This window comes from Bombina bombina, chromosome 2, assembly GCF_027579735.1.
Source record: "Bombina bombina isolate aBomBom1 chromosome 2, aBomBom1.pri, whole genome shotgun sequence".
Lineage (NCBI taxonomy): Eukaryota > Metazoa > Chordata > Amphibia > Anura > Bombinatoridae > Bombina > Bombina bombina.
In genome coordinates this window covers 182,414,629-182,432,032 of record NC_069500.1, presented here as the reverse complement: position 1 = coordinate 182,432,032, position 17,404 = coordinate 182,414,629, and the positions used below count along the sequence as shown (strand labels likewise).

At 37.0% G+C, this 17,404-nt stretch overlaps 1 protein-coding gene across 2 annotated transcripts in view; it reads right to left on the bottom strand.

Moving 5' to 3' along the window:
• The window catches only part of AP3B1 (adaptor related protein complex 3 subunit beta 1), a 1,155,804-nt gene that overhangs the window by 96,092 nt on the left and 1,042,308 nt on the right, over positions 1-17,404 (bottom strand). For both annotated transcript variants that reach the window (XM_053701376.1, XM_053701377.1), the window contains exon 25: positions 12,477-12,574. In XM_053701376.1, coding sequence (XP_053557351.1) covers positions 12,477-12,574 — 98 coding nt within the window. The remainder of the gene's footprint in view (positions 1-12,476; positions 12,575-17,404) is intronic.

Below are 17,404 nucleotides of genomic sequence, written 5' to 3'. Positions count from 1 at the left end.
AAGGAATTCTAAGACTGCCAGCTAAAACCATGCTTCAAACACCAAGAAATAAAGGCCTTAAGAACAAAACCGTCCTTGTCACAAGTTAATGGGCCTGAATCAAGGTCTGAATATACAAATCAGAAAAAAAAACTAAGTAAAAAAACCTAAGTTTCAATCTCCAAGTCATCAGGTTGAGAGATTTGAAAAAATGGCCCTTGTGACAGAAGGTCGTGGTGCAGAGGAAAAAGGCGACTGAGGACAACAAGACATCTGCACCAGATGGCTATCACTCTTGGTAAAAGAACAAGAGATGGAAAGATGTAAGCCAGACAAAAAAAAACAACGAGCTATAAGAGCATCCACAAACTTTGCCTGAGAATTTCAAGTCCTCGCAAAATATCTGGGGAGATTGATATTAAACCACTGAGAAGCCATCAGATTTATTTCTGAAAGAATTCATCAATCCACAATCTGGAGAAAAAATCAAGATGAAGAAACCACTCCCCTGGATGAAGAGACTGGCGACTGAGAATACAATTGGCTGATGAACAATGGCACTATTAATGGCAATCTCCCAACTTAAAATTTACATACCTTTATCATACATAATGGTTATATTAATGTGATAATTATGTTTTATTGGGAGTGGTGCTAGCTGGAAAGTGTGGAAAAGAAAAGAGGTTTCCATTGAAAAATGCAATTGTAGCACTTTATGCCCAGACTAAAGAGGCTGGAAAAAGAAATCAATGTGTCTAAAGCATACATTTTATTATTGTCTATTAAAAATGAGAAAAATAAAAAAGTGAAGTTAAAATGAAGGAGACATAATATAAATAATATTATACTCTAGTGGATTATAATCAATCTTAGACCTAGAGTTGATATTGTGTTTATGCACCACTAGAAAGCAAATGATAATGTGGATAAATGCCACAGGCTGTTAATTTTGGAATATTACAGCTCAGTATGATAGTGATGTTGTACACATGTATCACTATTAATACGGTTATAATCACTAATATGCTAGATATTAGGAAATAATGAGGATATGAATAACAAACTAACTAAATGTCTTAGGTGGAGCTATTCCACAATCATTAATACTTCCAGATAAGTAGTTGCTGCTATATGGTAACTGCAGACTAGTATTTAATAAAAATAACTGTTGATGTTCAATACATATGTAAATCAGTAATGTACAGGTATGATCAATCCGGAGAGAGATAGTTATGTTGTGCTATAACATGTGTAATGGTAACTTTAAATAATCTAACAAAATCAAAGGAGTGTGCGCAGAGCAGCCAGAATAATCTTCACCACCTGCACTATCTGTGAAGTGTTCCTCTTCAACAACGGAGGATCTATTCGGACTATATCCTGGTATAATATATTGAAAGTCTGGTATATTATACTGCAAGTCTACACTGACAAGTGCCAAAGACAAAGCAAAGCTTTTAAAGTCTCATCGCATTAGTTCTGAGGATCATCCAGCGTGCTTACTGCACTTAAGAGCGGATGTTTTTTCCCCTTCGATATCTGAAAGCAGATCAGCTGTACTGTTTGAATTGAACACCTACCAATAGGATTGGAACCCACCTGTATCCCGCACACATGTGACCGTAACGGCAGAGGAACAAAGAACACGGAGGATAAGCAGCTACAAAGTTTGTCTGTTTTCCTGTGCTTGTATTCACTCCAGAAGCCAGGTACTGTGTAGCGTTATTTAGGAGATACCTTTGTGCATTTCTACTCACTGCTGCATGGAAGTAGCACGATTATATTTGGAACTTTGTTGCAATATTCCTTGGCAGCTACTAAACTTTGTCTCATTAATACCAATTGACTCTCAGTGGTGGCAATTTCTATCAGTTTTATTGGTGCTTTTATGCTTTTTTTTATAGTCTTGGAGATGTCAGATTTTTAATATTTGATCATTATAATAAATTGTTATTTTTACTTATCTTGTTATTCTGTTATGATTAGGCCTAATTAGGTTTTTAACACATAGTTTATATATACACACATAACCCTATTTATCGGGATTTGACATCTTGTACCTTTAGCCCCAGGGCGCTCCTAATCACTTACCTTTGTATTAACTTTAAATAACATGTGCTGAAAATATTGCACTTAATTCTGTTTATTTGTAACCATATTAGCCTTACCACACTTGCTGAAACATGTTTGCAAGTTGTAGCATCTGCGTGATATGTTTAAATACATCAAATTATTTAAATAATATGCGACTCAGTATAAGATTAATGGCTTACACGGTTATATCCAGCTCTAAATAAATTTCAATCTGATGTACTATCTACAAGTACTAGCGACTGAGAAGTTTGCTTTCCAATTACTCACCCCTGGAATATGAACTGCTGAAATTGGACAGAGTTTAAACTCTGCCTAGAACAATATTGAGGAAACCTCCCTCATCGTAAGGGAAGTAGGCCACCACTGTGACATTGACTTTCAACAGCCCTGAAAATTGCACAGAGTTCGGGAAAATTAATAGGAAGCCTCACCTCCCTAGGAGACCGAACTCCCTGCGTTTTCTGAGAGGCCCAGACTGCACCCCAACCTAAAAGACTTGAGTTTGTGGAGATCACAGTCCAATTAGAACAAAGAAAGCACCACTGATGAGGCAAAACATGCTAAAAAGGCCTCATGAAACCGAGCAAATGAAAAGAGCATCCAATGCTGCTATCGGCAGACCTAATACCTCCATGTAAAGAAATAAGAAGGGAAAAGAACTAAAAATAAGAACAAGCCGAAAGTAACTTCTGTCTCCTATGGTCTGTCAAGGATAGTATCATAGAGTCTAATACTATAATGATACCTAGAAATGTAATCCTGGTATGAGGAGAAAGAACTCTCCCAACCATGCACTTGAAGAAACAACAAGAATCTATAAGAAGGAAAAAAAAGCAGAATGTAAAGGAACCACTGAAATAAGAGCGCTCCCAGCCCCCTCCCTTGGAAAAATTCTGGGAGCAGTAGCCAGAAAAAATGAAATATCAAAAAAAAAAAAAAAAAAGTCCAAGAATGCAAATCTTAGAAACTGATGATGATCCATGAAGAGATGCGAAAATAAGCGTCCTTAAAAATCTATTAAAGGCATTAACTGCCCTTGATAAACAAGAGGCAGAATAGTCCAAATTGACTCCATCTTGAAAGAAGGAAGCCTGAGAAACTTGTTTAAAGCCTTTAAATCAAGAAGTTTTTTTTCTGAAAAAAGAAGAATGATCCAAGCACCACTGATGATGCAAAAAATGCTAAAAAGGCCTCATGAAACCGAGCAAGAAGTTTCCTCCTTCTTGGGAAAAATGAAGAGGTTGAAATAAAACCCCTGGCCGTGTTCCAACTTTGGAACTGCGGTATTACTCCCATAGATTCCATATGTAAAACTCAAGAAGGCTCTTGCCTTTACAGGGTTCTACAAAACATGAGACAAAAGAAAACCTTGCCTGGGAGGCCTTAATTTGAAACCAATTCTGTATCCCTAGGGAGATTATATTTAGAACCCATGGAACTAGAGCAGATTGAAAACAAACCCCATATAAAAAGGCAAAATTTGCTTTAAGCCACTTGAAGAAGACTATCTGCAACAACGACAATGGAAAAAGGACCAACAAAGTATACAAGAGCCAACAATGTTAGGATCCAGAACTTACTGCTCACCTAGCTTTAGGCCTTGTTTTTAATCTAAAAAAACACATTGCACCAAATGAAGGACTATGCGATAGCCAAGCCTTATGTCCAAATTGTTGTTGTTCGTCTGTACCATTGCAGTTTTGCACAAATCATTTTGTTTCAATAAAGCTCTTTTGAAGATAAAAAAATAAAAAAAAAATAAAAAAGGCAAAATTTGCCTCTACCAGGAGTTCTGAGTCAGGGGCTGCACCTTCATGCCGTCTTAGAAGAGGAGGCAGGTTTCTTAGACTGTTAAGACTTGTTCCAATTTGAATTTGATTCCCAGGAAAATCTGGAAGAGCCCTGTTTCTGAGTAAAAGAGAAGGAGCTATGGTTACTAGATATGTAGACAAAAAAGGAACAAAAAAACTGATAGAACCTCTTAGACTTCTTGTCCTGAAGGATAAATGCTCCTATCCCTCCAGTCAAAAAAAGAAATAATAGCATCCAGACCAGGCCCAAACAAAATTTTACCATGAAGATGAGGAGACAAAAGCCTAGACTTAAAAACAATGCCAACTGACAATGAATTCAACCACAAGGCCCTTGTCAGAACTGCTAATATGTTACATCACAATTGAAAGCATTAGTTGACCTTAAAATTCTGAAACACTTCACTAGCAGATTCATTTGAAAACTGCTCAGAAAAGCCATCGCTCCAAAATAGAAAAGGCTGCTGCAGCAACACAAGCAATATTAATTACTGGCCTAAAAAGCAAAACTGCTTGTTCAAAAGATTTCCTATAAAATGAAGAAGTACTATCCTTGAGAGTGATAGTAGTGCATTTCTAAAATAGAAATAGCCCTGTCTACCTTAGGGATAGTTTCTCAAAGCTCTATGTTAAAGAAGGTAAAGCAAACATCTTTTAAAGGGACACTGAACCCATTTTTCTTTCTTTCATGATTCAGATAGAACATGCAAGTTTAAATAACTTTCTAATTTACTTCTATTGTCAATTTTTATTTGTTCTCTTGCTATCTTTCTTTGAAAAAGAAGGCATATAAGCTAAAGAGCCAGCACATTTTTGGTTCAGTCCATGGAGAGCACTTGCAAGTACAACCCAGGTTGTTCACCAAAAATGGGCCGGCATCTAAACTTACATTCTTGCTTTTCAAATAAACATACCAAGAGAATGAAGAACATTTGATAATAGGAGTACATTAGAAAGTTGCTTATAATTTCATACTCTATCTCAATCACAAAAGAAAAAATGTGGGTTCAGTGTCCCTGTAAGGATGGATAAAAAGGGTATACCAAGCTAGACCACTCTTTAGAGATTAGATCAGAAATGGTATCAGTAACCAGAAAAAGCCTCCGGTGACTAAGAAGTAGATTTAAAAATCAAATCCAATTGCTTAACAGACTTTTCCTCATGAATCTTAGGATCCTGAACCTATAAGGTACATAAAACTTTCCATAAGAGAGAATGAAAATGTTCAAGATTAAATGGAAAAGAGGATGATTCTTTACCTTGATCAGAGACTGATTCCTGATCATCTAAAAATACCTCATCCTCTGAAAACAAGTCAGATGAACCAGGGTCTGAAACATGCAATTTAATAGACTTAGATCAATTTAAATCATGTAAACTAGAGGAGGGATTATAAGAAACCGACCTTTCACGCTTACTTGGAGGAGGAATAGCTACCAACATTTTAAGCACAGTAGAGTGTACAAATTTATAAAATCCTGGTGCAAAATCTGAAGAACCCCCTTGAATAGAACAAACAGAGGGAGAGGACAGATATTTTTAGAAGCAAGAACAGTATTGGTCTGATTAGAATACATTAAATGAGCCATTCAAGAATTGCAAAGCTGAACAGGGGTTATTACATCAACAAGCTTGCAAAAACACATTTAAAGTGATGGTAAAGTTCACTTATTCTTGATCAAGTATAGCATTCTGTGTGTAGAAACAATATAAGTTTAATTAATCATTTGTTATATATTTTCATAGAAATAAAGATATCACCTTTATAAAGTAATTTCAAGACCTCCACAAATTCGACCCGTATATATATATATATATATATATATATATATATATATATTTATTTTACCTCTCGATCACGTTTTTATCTAATCCAATTGAAATTTCGGCCTTTAGACGAACGTCACTCCACGTCATCCGCCCCTTTAATCATCTGCGCATGCGCTATTAAAATTTTCTTCTGTTTGAAAACCGCGTGCGCTCCCGTTTTGCGCATGCATCTTACTTGCAGGTAGGAATCCCTTACTTACAGATAGGAATCCTAAGCAGCATCGGCGATTAGCGTATCAAAGCTGAATTGGCGATTAGCGCATGTGCAGAGTAAGGCAGCAAAGGGAACGCGCTTTTGAGAGAGGTAGAGAGCGGGTGGGACCGCTATATACGTCACAAAATAGAGAACACGGAAATAGGGGCTGGGAGGAGTCAGCACATAAACGGTAGGGATTTAAAAGTATATATTGTTTTAAAACTATCGCTGTAACGTAGAAAAAAATGTAGCGATTAAATTATGGTAATATTTAGAAATGCATTGATGTCTTCAGTAAGTCTAAACTTTACCTTCACTTTAATATTAGTAAGAAAGTGTTCAGAGGATCTACAGTCTAAGGAACTAAAATTTAAAGTAGTGGGGGAAAAACCAGTATGCTACATCATGGGGGAAAAAAAACAACAAGCCTAGACTGAAAACCACAGAAAATGCAATTAATGAGGTAGACAAAAGATAATCAAGGACTAAGCATAAAAATCCTAACAAAGGAAAATAAGCAGGTTAATACATAAGCATAGAACCTTACACCCAAATAAGCGGCTCTTGACAGTTTTAAAAATCTTACCCCCTCTACCTGATAAGACCAAAGCAAACAAAAGGGTTACACATTCATAAAGCAGTGGAAAAAGAAGTGCTGTGAGCTAACCTGACACAGCACGATAGCGCACAGGGGAAAAACTGATGTGCATATACCAAGAAAAAGGGCTGAGGCGCGATAATTAAATAGCCTACGTGTGCTAAAAAGGTGAAGCGCTTACGTCTGAGCAGCGCTCGAAAGAGACAGCACTACAAGTGCACACAAACTAAACAGACGTAATATTAAACTATTATTAGCAATAATCTACTATAATTTACAATGCTTTTTACCCTAGACTTGTGTTGTGGGGCAACTTTTTTGCCCATGAAATTTTCCATATATCACGAATCAAGGCTGGGATGGGAGAGGTTCTTTATTTGCAGCTGGTGTATTTGGACAGTAGAACAACTGCTAATACCATGCAACACCATATTTTTTAATTTAATAAATTAAATGTTAAAGTTTTTTTTTCAAAGCAGACGTATAATCAACACTGAAGGAAACAATAGTCAAACAAGTTTATTTAAAGAAACAATTTACTCAGTAGAAAAGAACAAACAAAAAACAGCATCTAGCAAAACTGCCTTAATGCTATCAAATTGTGGAACGTGCCATGCTGTTTTGGACTGTTTAACCTCAATATTAGCCAGAGCTATCTGTCCTTTTTATTTAAAAAATAAATAAAAAAAAGTCTATAGTTGCTTTTAAGCAGAGAGCACCGGTTGACCTAACACTGCTGAGAGATGTGTACACTCATTTAGGATTTAAACCTTCTCCATTAAGCTCTATTGAGGAGCAAATGTTGAATAAATGAATACAGCTATGTTTATGTTAAAAGCCTGTTTCCTGCAGCATGTAATTAAAGGAAATGTTGTTCAAAGCCAGTACTTTTGTCAAGCTCCTGTAAATGGAAAGATGGATAGCACTCATACTAGTGAATGCAGCGCTTCATATTTAACCTTAACACTCTTGTCATTAATGGTTTGTCTAACTTGTTCTATAAAAGAGAAGGTACTGCTCCATTGAAGTAAAATTAAAAAATCAACTATACCATGCTTTTCAGAAGAGAAGATTCATTACTGTCAGCTAATGTATTGGCATAAAGCAAAGTAACATCCTATCACGTAAGGCACACATTCAATCTGCCTTGCCAGCCCCCTCCTATTTTAACTCGTGCTGTTTTATTGTTATAGGCAATTTGTACCACTCAGCATGACAGTGTAAACTGAATTAAGATTAATTTACATGCAAAAGAACACTTAGGAGAGGAGCATGGTAAGCAAATGCATTGTCTAGATTGCTGAGGTGGAAAAGAACCTGGAAAGAAAAAAAAAAAAAAGCTTGTCTAATTAAGGGGCATCAAATATGATTGCTTGAGGTAGTTAAGGGCCAGAAAACAGTAAATGTTCAACTAGTTAACGAATTAGCATCTTGCTTGCTTGGGATTTATAAGCAAGATGGATAAATCATAATAAAGCAAACACTCTGGCTTTAACTACCAAGTTGTGACTTCCCTTAATGTTCATAAAAAAAAAGTCCATATAAAAAAGTGCATGAGAACATAGCTTTGGAACTCTTAACTCTCATTTATCAAGTTTTCACAGAAGCTATTGAGTTGCTATTGCAATTACTATGCAGTTTTAATGCAAATGGCGGAATTAATTTATTTCTTAAATGGTAACATACAAGAACGCTTCAACCTTTAAGAAACATTGTTACACTTCCTTCACTGGCAAAATCCAAATAAGATGTTCTTAAAGGGACACTGAACCCAATTTTTTTCTTTTGTGATTCAGATAGAGCATACAATTTTAAGCAATTTAAAATGTAATTTACTCCTATTATCAATTTTTCTTTGTTCTCTTGCTATCTTTATTTGAAAAAGAAGGCATCTAAGAAGGCATCTGGACAGCAGTTTTTTATTGGTGGATTAATTTATCCACCAATTAGCAAGGACAACCAAGGTTGTTCACAAAAAATGGGCCGGCATCTAAACTTACATAATTGCATTTCAAATAAAGATACCAAGAGAATTAAGAAAATTTGATACTAGGAGTAAATTAGAAAGTTGCTTAAAATTTCATGCTCTATCTGAATCACGAAAGAAAAAATTTGGGTTCAGTGTCCCTTTAATAAAGATTAAAATAGACTATGAACCTCTATGTTCTGTTAACCAATTTTAAATAGCTGGACTTCCCTAATAAAATTTTATGGAACATAAAAGTGTAAAAAGAAAATACTCTGTCAGTTCTAGAGCGGCAATGCACTAGTTGGAGCAAGCTGGACACATCTCATTAATCAATAAGAGAGATGTGTGTAGATACCACTCATCAGCTCGTGCAACAGTAGTGCAGTTCCTTTCCTGATCCTACCTAGGTATGCTTTCAACAAAGGATACCAAGAAGACAAAGTACATTTGAAAATAAGAAAAAAACAACAAGAGTCTATTAAAATTGCATGCTCTATTTAAATCATGAGTGTTTAATTTTAATGTATGTCCCTTTAAATGAAATGTAGTATTTCAAAATAAATACTAAAATAATTTCAAATGAATGTGTGGAAGATGTAGATGTGTTGAAAAACAGATTCTACTAGCCAAGATAAAGGAGTTTAATGCAAGGAAACCTGATCTTATAATACTAAATGAGAGGCTGGTTAATTTGTTGTTCTTGTAAAGAAAAACAAATAATAATGATAATAATAGTAACTGTTAACCACTAGTGATTTTATTAATAATGGTTTCAAGGTATGAAATAAATACGGCATAGCCTTCAAAATGCTTAGATTTGTACACTCCTTGTTATAACTCATATGACCTTTTATTTTTAATAGAAAAAGAAATGACATTAGGTTGTACACAAATATTATCCATTGAATCCATTGAACCATCTCATACAAACAAAATTGACAGACAAATCTGCATTTAATATCTGGCTAAATGCAAATGAATGGTCTATTTTAAACAAATTCAATATATGTGTTGACGGTGTGCACTGTAGAAGTAGTAGCAACTGATTGAAAGAACCACAGCCCTTAAAAGTTACTTTAAGGACTGAAACAGCATTCCTCTCAGTAATATCATTGAATGGATGAAGGATAATATATAGTATTTAGATAACGCTATGGTGGGCTCATCATATGGCAGAGAAATTTCCCATGAATCTAAAAAAATTCTAAAAAATTAAAGGGATACTGAACCCAAAAAAATTTCCTCCGGGATTCAGATAGAGCATGCAATTTTAAGCAACTTTCTAATTTACTACTATTAGCAATTTTTCTGGACCCTGGACAGCACTTGTTTATTGGTGGATGAATTTATCCACCAAAAAGCAAGAACAACCAAGGTTGTTCATCAAAAATGGGCCGGCTTCTGAACTTACATTCTTGCTTTTCAAATAAAAATACCAAGAGAATGAAGAAAATTTGACAATAGGAGTAAATTAGAAAGTTGCTTAAAATTGCATGCTCTATCTGAATCACAAAAGAAAAAAAAATGGGTTCAGTGTCCCTTTAAAGAAAAGTTTCAAATTATCTGAATCAATGTAATCCTTGTCTAGACATTACACACTCTTCTCTAATGACAGAAGCTGGTGAGGTAACAGGGAAGATACCAAAAATACGAACAGGGACTGATTAATGAAGGTTTCTAGGAATCTAGCATACTTAGATTGTACTATACATGGTGCACACCAGACATTTTATTACAAGAGGTGGATAAGGAGAAAGTCAAAGTTTTCTGGAAAGCAGTGGTATCCCGGGGGTGCACCAGGATCTATAGATCCAAAACTGTGCCACATAGCACCAAATGTTTTTAGGGTACATTACAAGTATTGGTTCCAACATAAAAAGCCGCAGAAGGCAATTTCTTTTACAAAGATTGTGCAATTCCTCCATTATTTCACATGTGCATTACTGACATTGAGTAGGGTAAAACAAATCACTGCTATGTAAGCAGGATTGGCAGGAGGAGGATATAAACCGTTTACAGTGTTTATGCTACTGGAATCAGGGATTAAATCACTGATGTGTGGGGTTAAAATAATTACTGCTAATCAATGATAAATCTGTACAAAAAGCAATGGGGGAGTTAAATACTGCTATGTACAATTTATTGATATGAGTGGTTTACAAAAATTGCTGTGTAGCTATTACTAGCATGGGGGTTTTAAAAACACTGCTGTGTGTGCAAAACTGTCTTGAGGAGGGTCTATGTGCTTTAGTGGCAAGGGGGTTAAAAAAAATCCTTTGACCAGGAGAATTTTTTATGTTTCTTTGTAGGTGTAATATGGGCATTGAAGGCTGAATGGATAACTATGTTTGGGTCTATAAAGTTCTAACATGCATTATGGTCTCCTAATATGTGCAAGTTTCTGACCACAAAGGGGCAGTAAAGTCATAATTAGACATTCATGATTTAGACAGAGCATACAATTTTAAACAACTTTCCAATTTACTTCTATTATTTAATTTGCTTCTTCTCTTGTTATCCTTTGCTGAAAGGTTTATCTAGGAAAGCTCAGAAGCAGCAAAGAACCTAGGTTCTAGCTGCTGATTGGTGGCTGCATATATATTGCCATTGGCTCACCCATGTGTTCAGTTAGAAGCCAGTAGTGCAGTGCTGCTCCTTCAACAAATGATACCAAGAGAATTTGATAATAGATGTAAACTGGAAAGTTGTTTAAAACTGTATGTGTTACAACCATGAAAGAAAAACAATGGGTTTCATGTCCCTTTAATCAAAGACCATTAGTGGTTTAAACAAATTCTATGACAACAATTTATCTATTTTATTTAACATTTTTTTTCTTAACTAGATTTTTCAGCCATAATTTAGCAGCTTTGAAAAAGAAAAAAAAAGAAAGACGGTGACTGTAAATCTTGAAAAGCGCTATTTACTCACCTTGGGTTGCAGGACAGGTGTAAAGCATCATGTAAGGCTTTAGCAAGCAAAAAGTAAGAGTTTCGAAAATTAACAACAAAGATTCTTGCAGGAAAAAAAGATATCTAAACAAACCAGAATTGAACCTAGGAATTTATTATCTCTGCAAAGTTACTGCTTAAGAGTTTCCCTTTTATTTCCCATAACTTTCAATCTAATTTCCAAGAGTAAATTGGTGACAACAGTATTAAGGGTATTTTGAAGGACAATGGAAACCTTATTTTATATTCAAGTTGGATGTTTGTTTAGGTTTAAACAGTGCTTTTTTGTAAAACAAAAGGTGCCGGTACTATTGATTATTGATCGATAAATTCTGCTCAGTAACTTTGAGAAAAGCAAAGGGGCAACATTATTTACAATGTTTGATGTATTTTTTTAGCCCCTCTCTTGTGAAAACTAGAGTATTTACATGATTACTACAAATATTACCTCTTATGAGTTTGCAGAGGTGGGGGTACTCAGTACCAGTGAGTACCCCACAAAATAGAATAAACGTAAGGCACAGTTTAATAGTGCTGTGGAATTTGTTGGCACTTTTTAAGTAAATAATCATTTTTCTTAGTTATGGAAATCACAGTGCGTCTCCCTTGCTGTACTCTTCGGTTACATCAGACAATATTTACTGTTATTGGAAGAATATTTAAAAAAAATAAATGTGCAGTTTTAACATCACACAATAATATGGGCTTGAAACAAAGTTTTAAAGGGTCTCCATGCAAATCCTAAATTAGAACAGGGAATATGGTTTTAGTCATAAAAGAGTAGGAATAAAATGTAAAACATTAAACCTGTAAAAACTACATAATATAATTATTGTTTCATTTATAAACATTAAAAGGGAAAGAAAAATAATAGGTGAACACTTTAAAGTTTTTAAAATGTAATAGGTACGTGCACAAAAGTATTGCAACTACCTCTTCTGTTGTAAACAATGTTGTATATTTTTATTGTACTAAAACTACATAAAGCCCTACAATAATAAACACACTTTCTCTTAAAATTAGTATATTGTATAATTATAGAAAATACCTTGCGCTTTCTTAAAATCTGTTTCTGACATGGTCACCGGCAATAGGAGCTCTCCAGCTGGTGGCTGAATACCAACAGAAAACTGGTCTTCTTTGGTGCTATAAAAAAAAAAAATATATGTTGTTAAAATAAGTCTTCTGCTGTGCCATTTTATAAAAAGTAAATCAAATAATAAAATGTCTCATATTCTCATGGTCCCGTCCATCAGTCTGGTAGTGTCATATTGGTTAGAAGGTTTCTCAACCTTTGTGTAGCAAGTACACCTGCAGACATACAGTTGTGTGGAAAGTACCCAAGCTGCAAAATGTAAATATTATTTAGTTAAACAAAAATAAGAGACAACATGCAAATGCCAGAATGTGACAAATTGGTACCAGATACATTTTCCTGTTTTCATGATTTTTTTATTGATTTTTTTTAACTCAAGTTTCACTAAACGTAAGTGCAGCAAATCATTATAAATATTAGAACAACAAATATTAAAGAAAGCAACATGTAGAGAAAACACACAACTCGCATATAGTTTTTTTATATTATGTTGCATTTAAAAAAAAAAGAAAAGATCAGGCTCTTTGTGGCATACTTGAGTGTAGAACACTTCACCATGGAATATTTTCTTTGTGATATTTCTCTGGCACATATCTGTGATACATTTGCACAGTAACTATACATTTTATAGATCCAGGTATAGTAGCGCACTATGTTATACAAACCACTCCTCGCAGATAAAATTCAAAAGCTTTATTTCCAAACTTAAAAACAAAGCGGTCAGCACATCTAAAAATCAACAGGTTAAATGGACAGGTTCACAGGCAGACGAGTTTGTGCGCATAAGCACTTGTTCACACAACTATACACTTTATTTATCTATGACACACTTTGTTTTTTTTCCATTTTTTTAAAATTTCCTTTATTGAGAAAATATGCATTTACAGACAGGTAGAGTGAAATATCTTGCAAATACATTTCACATTACAGTGGATATTAAAGGCTAGACAGCAGGTGCATCTAATGTAGAGAGTCCATGTGTGCTAAATATTAACACTGTAAATATAAACTTCTTTCAATTGTTGTACAAAAAGGAAAAAAGGTTACTCAATACATTTACGACAAAAATGAGGAAGGATCAAGAGTGAAGAGTGGTTCCTATTCGGGGGGAGCAATGGCAGGCATAATGTCAAGACAACATTCAAGTATTCATACATGTCATCAGCAAGAAAACACCTTTCATGAGAACATGTGAAAAGATGATAGTGCACAGTTATTGCCTGGTATTTGGGCAAGATTCCCAAAATACCATATTATAATAAAAAACAGAATTTATGTTTACCTGATAAATTACTTTCTCCAACAGTGTGTCCGGTCCACGGCGTCATCCTTACTTGTGGGATATTCTCTTCCCCAACAGGAAATGGCAAAGAGCCCAGCAAAGCTGGTCACATGATCCCTCCTAGGCTCCGCCTTCCCCAGTCATTCGACCGACGTAAAGGAGGAATATTTGCATAGGAGAAATCATATGATACCGTGGTGACTGTAGTTAGAGAAAATAAATCATCAGACCTGATTAAAAAACCAGGGCGGGCCGTGGACCGGACACACCGTTGGAGAAAGTAATTTATCAGGTAAACATAAATTCTGTTTTCTCCAACATAGGTGTGTCCGGTCCACGGCGTCATCCTTACTTGTGGGAACCAATACCAAAGCTTTAGGACACGGATGATGGGAGGGAGCAAATCAGGTCACCTAGATGGAAGGCACCACGGCTTGCAAAACCTTTCTCCCAAAAATAGCCTCAGAAGAAGCAAAAGTATCAAATTTGTAAAATTTGGTAAAAGTGTGCAGTGAAGACCAAGTCGCTGCCTTACATATCTGATCAACAGAAGCCTCGTTCTTGAAGGCCCATGTGGAAGCCACGGCCCTAGTGGAATGAGCTGTGATTCTTTCAGGAGGCTGCCGTCCGGCAGTCTCATAAGCCAATCTGATGATGCTTTTAAGCCAAAAAGAGAGAGAGGTAGAAGTTGCTTTTTGACCTCTCCTTTTACCAGAATAAACAACCAACAAGGAAGATGTTTGTCTGAAATCCTTTGTAGCCTCTAAATAGAATTTTAGAGCACGAACTACATCCAAATTGTGCAACAAACGTTCCTTCTTTGAAACTGGATTCGGACACAAAGAAGGCACTACTATCTCCTGGTTAATATTTTTGTTAGAAACAACTTTCGGAAGAAAACCAGGTTTAGTACGCAAAACCACCTTATCTGCATGGAACACCAGATAAGGAGGAGAACACTGCAGAGCAGATAACTCTGAAACTCTTCTAGCAGAAGAAATTGCAACCAAAAACAAAACTTTCCAAGATAATAACTTGATATCAACGGAATGTAGGGGTTCAAACGGAACCCCCTGAAGAACTGAAAGAACTAAATTGAGACTCCAAGGAGGAGTCAAAGGTTTGTAAACAGGCTTGATTCTAACCAGAGCCTGAACAAAAGCTTGAACATCTGGCACAGCCGCCAGCTTTTTGTGAAGTAAAACAGATAAAGCAGAAATCTGTCCCTTCAAAGAACTTGCAGATAATCCTTTCTCCAAACCTTCTTGAAGAAAGGATAGAATCTTAGGAATTTTTATCTTGTTCCATGGGAATCCTTTAGATTCACACCAACAGATATATTTTTTCCATATTTTATGGTAGATTTTTCTAGTTACAGGCTTTCTAGCCTGAACAAGAGTATCAATGACAGAATCTGAGAACCCTCGCTTTGATAAAATCAAGCGTTCAATCTCCAAGCAGTCAGTTGGAGTGAGGCCAGATTCGGATGTTCGAACGGACCTTGAACAAGAAGGTCCTGTCTCAAAGGTAGCTTCCATGGTGGAGCTGATGACATATTCACCAGATCTGCATACCAAGTCCTGCGTGGCCACGCAGGAGCTATCAAGATCACCGATACCCTCTCCTGTTTGATCCTGGCTACCAGCCTGGGAATGAGAGGAAACGGTGGGAACACATAAGCTAGGTTGAAGCTCCAAGGTGCTACTAGTGCATCCACTAGAGTCGCCTTGGGATCCCTGGATCTGGACCCGTAGCAAGATTTCCGGATGGAGTTCCCACTCCCCCGGATGAAATGTCTGACGACTCAGAAAATCCGCTTCCCAATTTTCCACTCCTGGGATGTGGATTGCAGACAAGTGGCAGGAGTGAGTCTCCGCCCATTGAATTATTTTGGTCACTTCTTCCATCGCCAGGGAACTCCTTGTTCCCCCCTGATGGTTGATATACGCAACAGTCGTCATGTTGTCTGATTGAAACCGTATGAATTTGGCCTTTGCTAGCTGAGGCCAAGCCTTGAGAGCATTGAATATCGCTCTCAGTTCCAGAATATTTATCGGGAGAAGAGATTCTTCCCGAGACCAAAGACCCTGAGCTTTCAGGGGTTCCCAGACCGCGCCCCAGCCCACCAGACTGGCGTCGGTCGTGACAATGACCCACTCTGGTCTGCGGAAGCTCATCCCTTGTGACAGGTTGTCCAGGGTCAGCCACCAACGGAGTGAATCTCTGGTCCTCTGATCTACTTGTATCGTCGGAGACAAGTCTGTATAATCCCCATTCCACTGACTGAGCATGCACAGTTGTAATGGTCTTAGATGAATTCGCGCAAAAGGAACTATGTCCATTGCCGCGACCATCAAACCTATTACTTCCATGCACTGCGCTATGGAAGGAAGAAGAACAGAATGAAGTACTTGACAGGAGCTTAGAAGTTTTGATTTTCTGGCCTCTGTCAGAAAAATCCTCATTTCTAAGGAGTCTATTATTGTTCCCAAGAAGGGAACTCTTGTTGACGGAGATAGAGAACTTTTTTCTACGTTCACTTTCCACCCGTGAGATCTGAGAAAGGCCAGGACAATGTCCGTATGAGCCTTTGCTTGTGGTAGAGACGACGCTTGAATCAGTATGTCGTCCAAGTAAGGTACTACTGCAATGCCCCTTGGTCTTAGCACCGCTAGAAGGGACCCTAGTACCTTTGTGAAAATTCTTGGAGCAGTGGCTAATCCGAATGGAAGTGCCACAAACTGGTAATGCTTGTCCAGAAAGGCGAACCTTAGGAACCGATGATGTTCCTTGTGGATAGGAATATGTAGATACGCATCCTTTAAATCCACCGTGGTCATGAATTGACCTTCCTGGATGGTAGGAAGAATTGTCCGAATGGTTTCCATTTTGAACGATGGAACCTTGAGAAATTTGTTTAGGATCTTGAGATCTAAGATTGGTCTGAATGTTCCCTCTTTTTTGGGAACTATGAACAGATTGGAGTAGAATCCCATCCCTTGTTCTCCTAATGGAACAGGATGAATCACTCCCATTTTTAACAGGTCTTCTACACAATGTAAGAATGCCTGTCTTTTTATGTGGTCTGAAGACAATTGAGACCTGTGGAACCTTCCCCTTGGGGGTAGCTCCTTGAATTCCAGAAGATAACCTTGGGAGACTATTTCTAGCGCCCAAGGATCCAGAACATCTCTTGCCCAAGCCTGAGCGAAGAGAGAAAGTCTGCCCCCCACCAGATCCGGTCCCGGATCGGGGGCCAACATCTCATGCTGTCTTGGTAGCAGTGGCAGGTTTCTTGGCCTGCTTACCTTTGTTCCAGCCTTGCATTGGCCTCCAGGCTGGCTTGGTTTGAGAAGTATTACCCTCTTGCTTAGAGGATGTAGAACTTGAGGCTGGTCCGTTTCTGCGAAAGGGACGAAAATTTGGTTTATTTTTAGCCTTAAAAGACCTATCCTGAGGAAGGGTGTGGCCCTTACCCCCAGTGATATCTGAAATAATCTCTTTCAAGTCAGGGCCAAACAGCGTTTTCCCCTTGAAAGGTATGTTAAGCAATTTGTTCTTGGAGGACGCATCCGCTGACCAAGACTTTAGCCAAAGC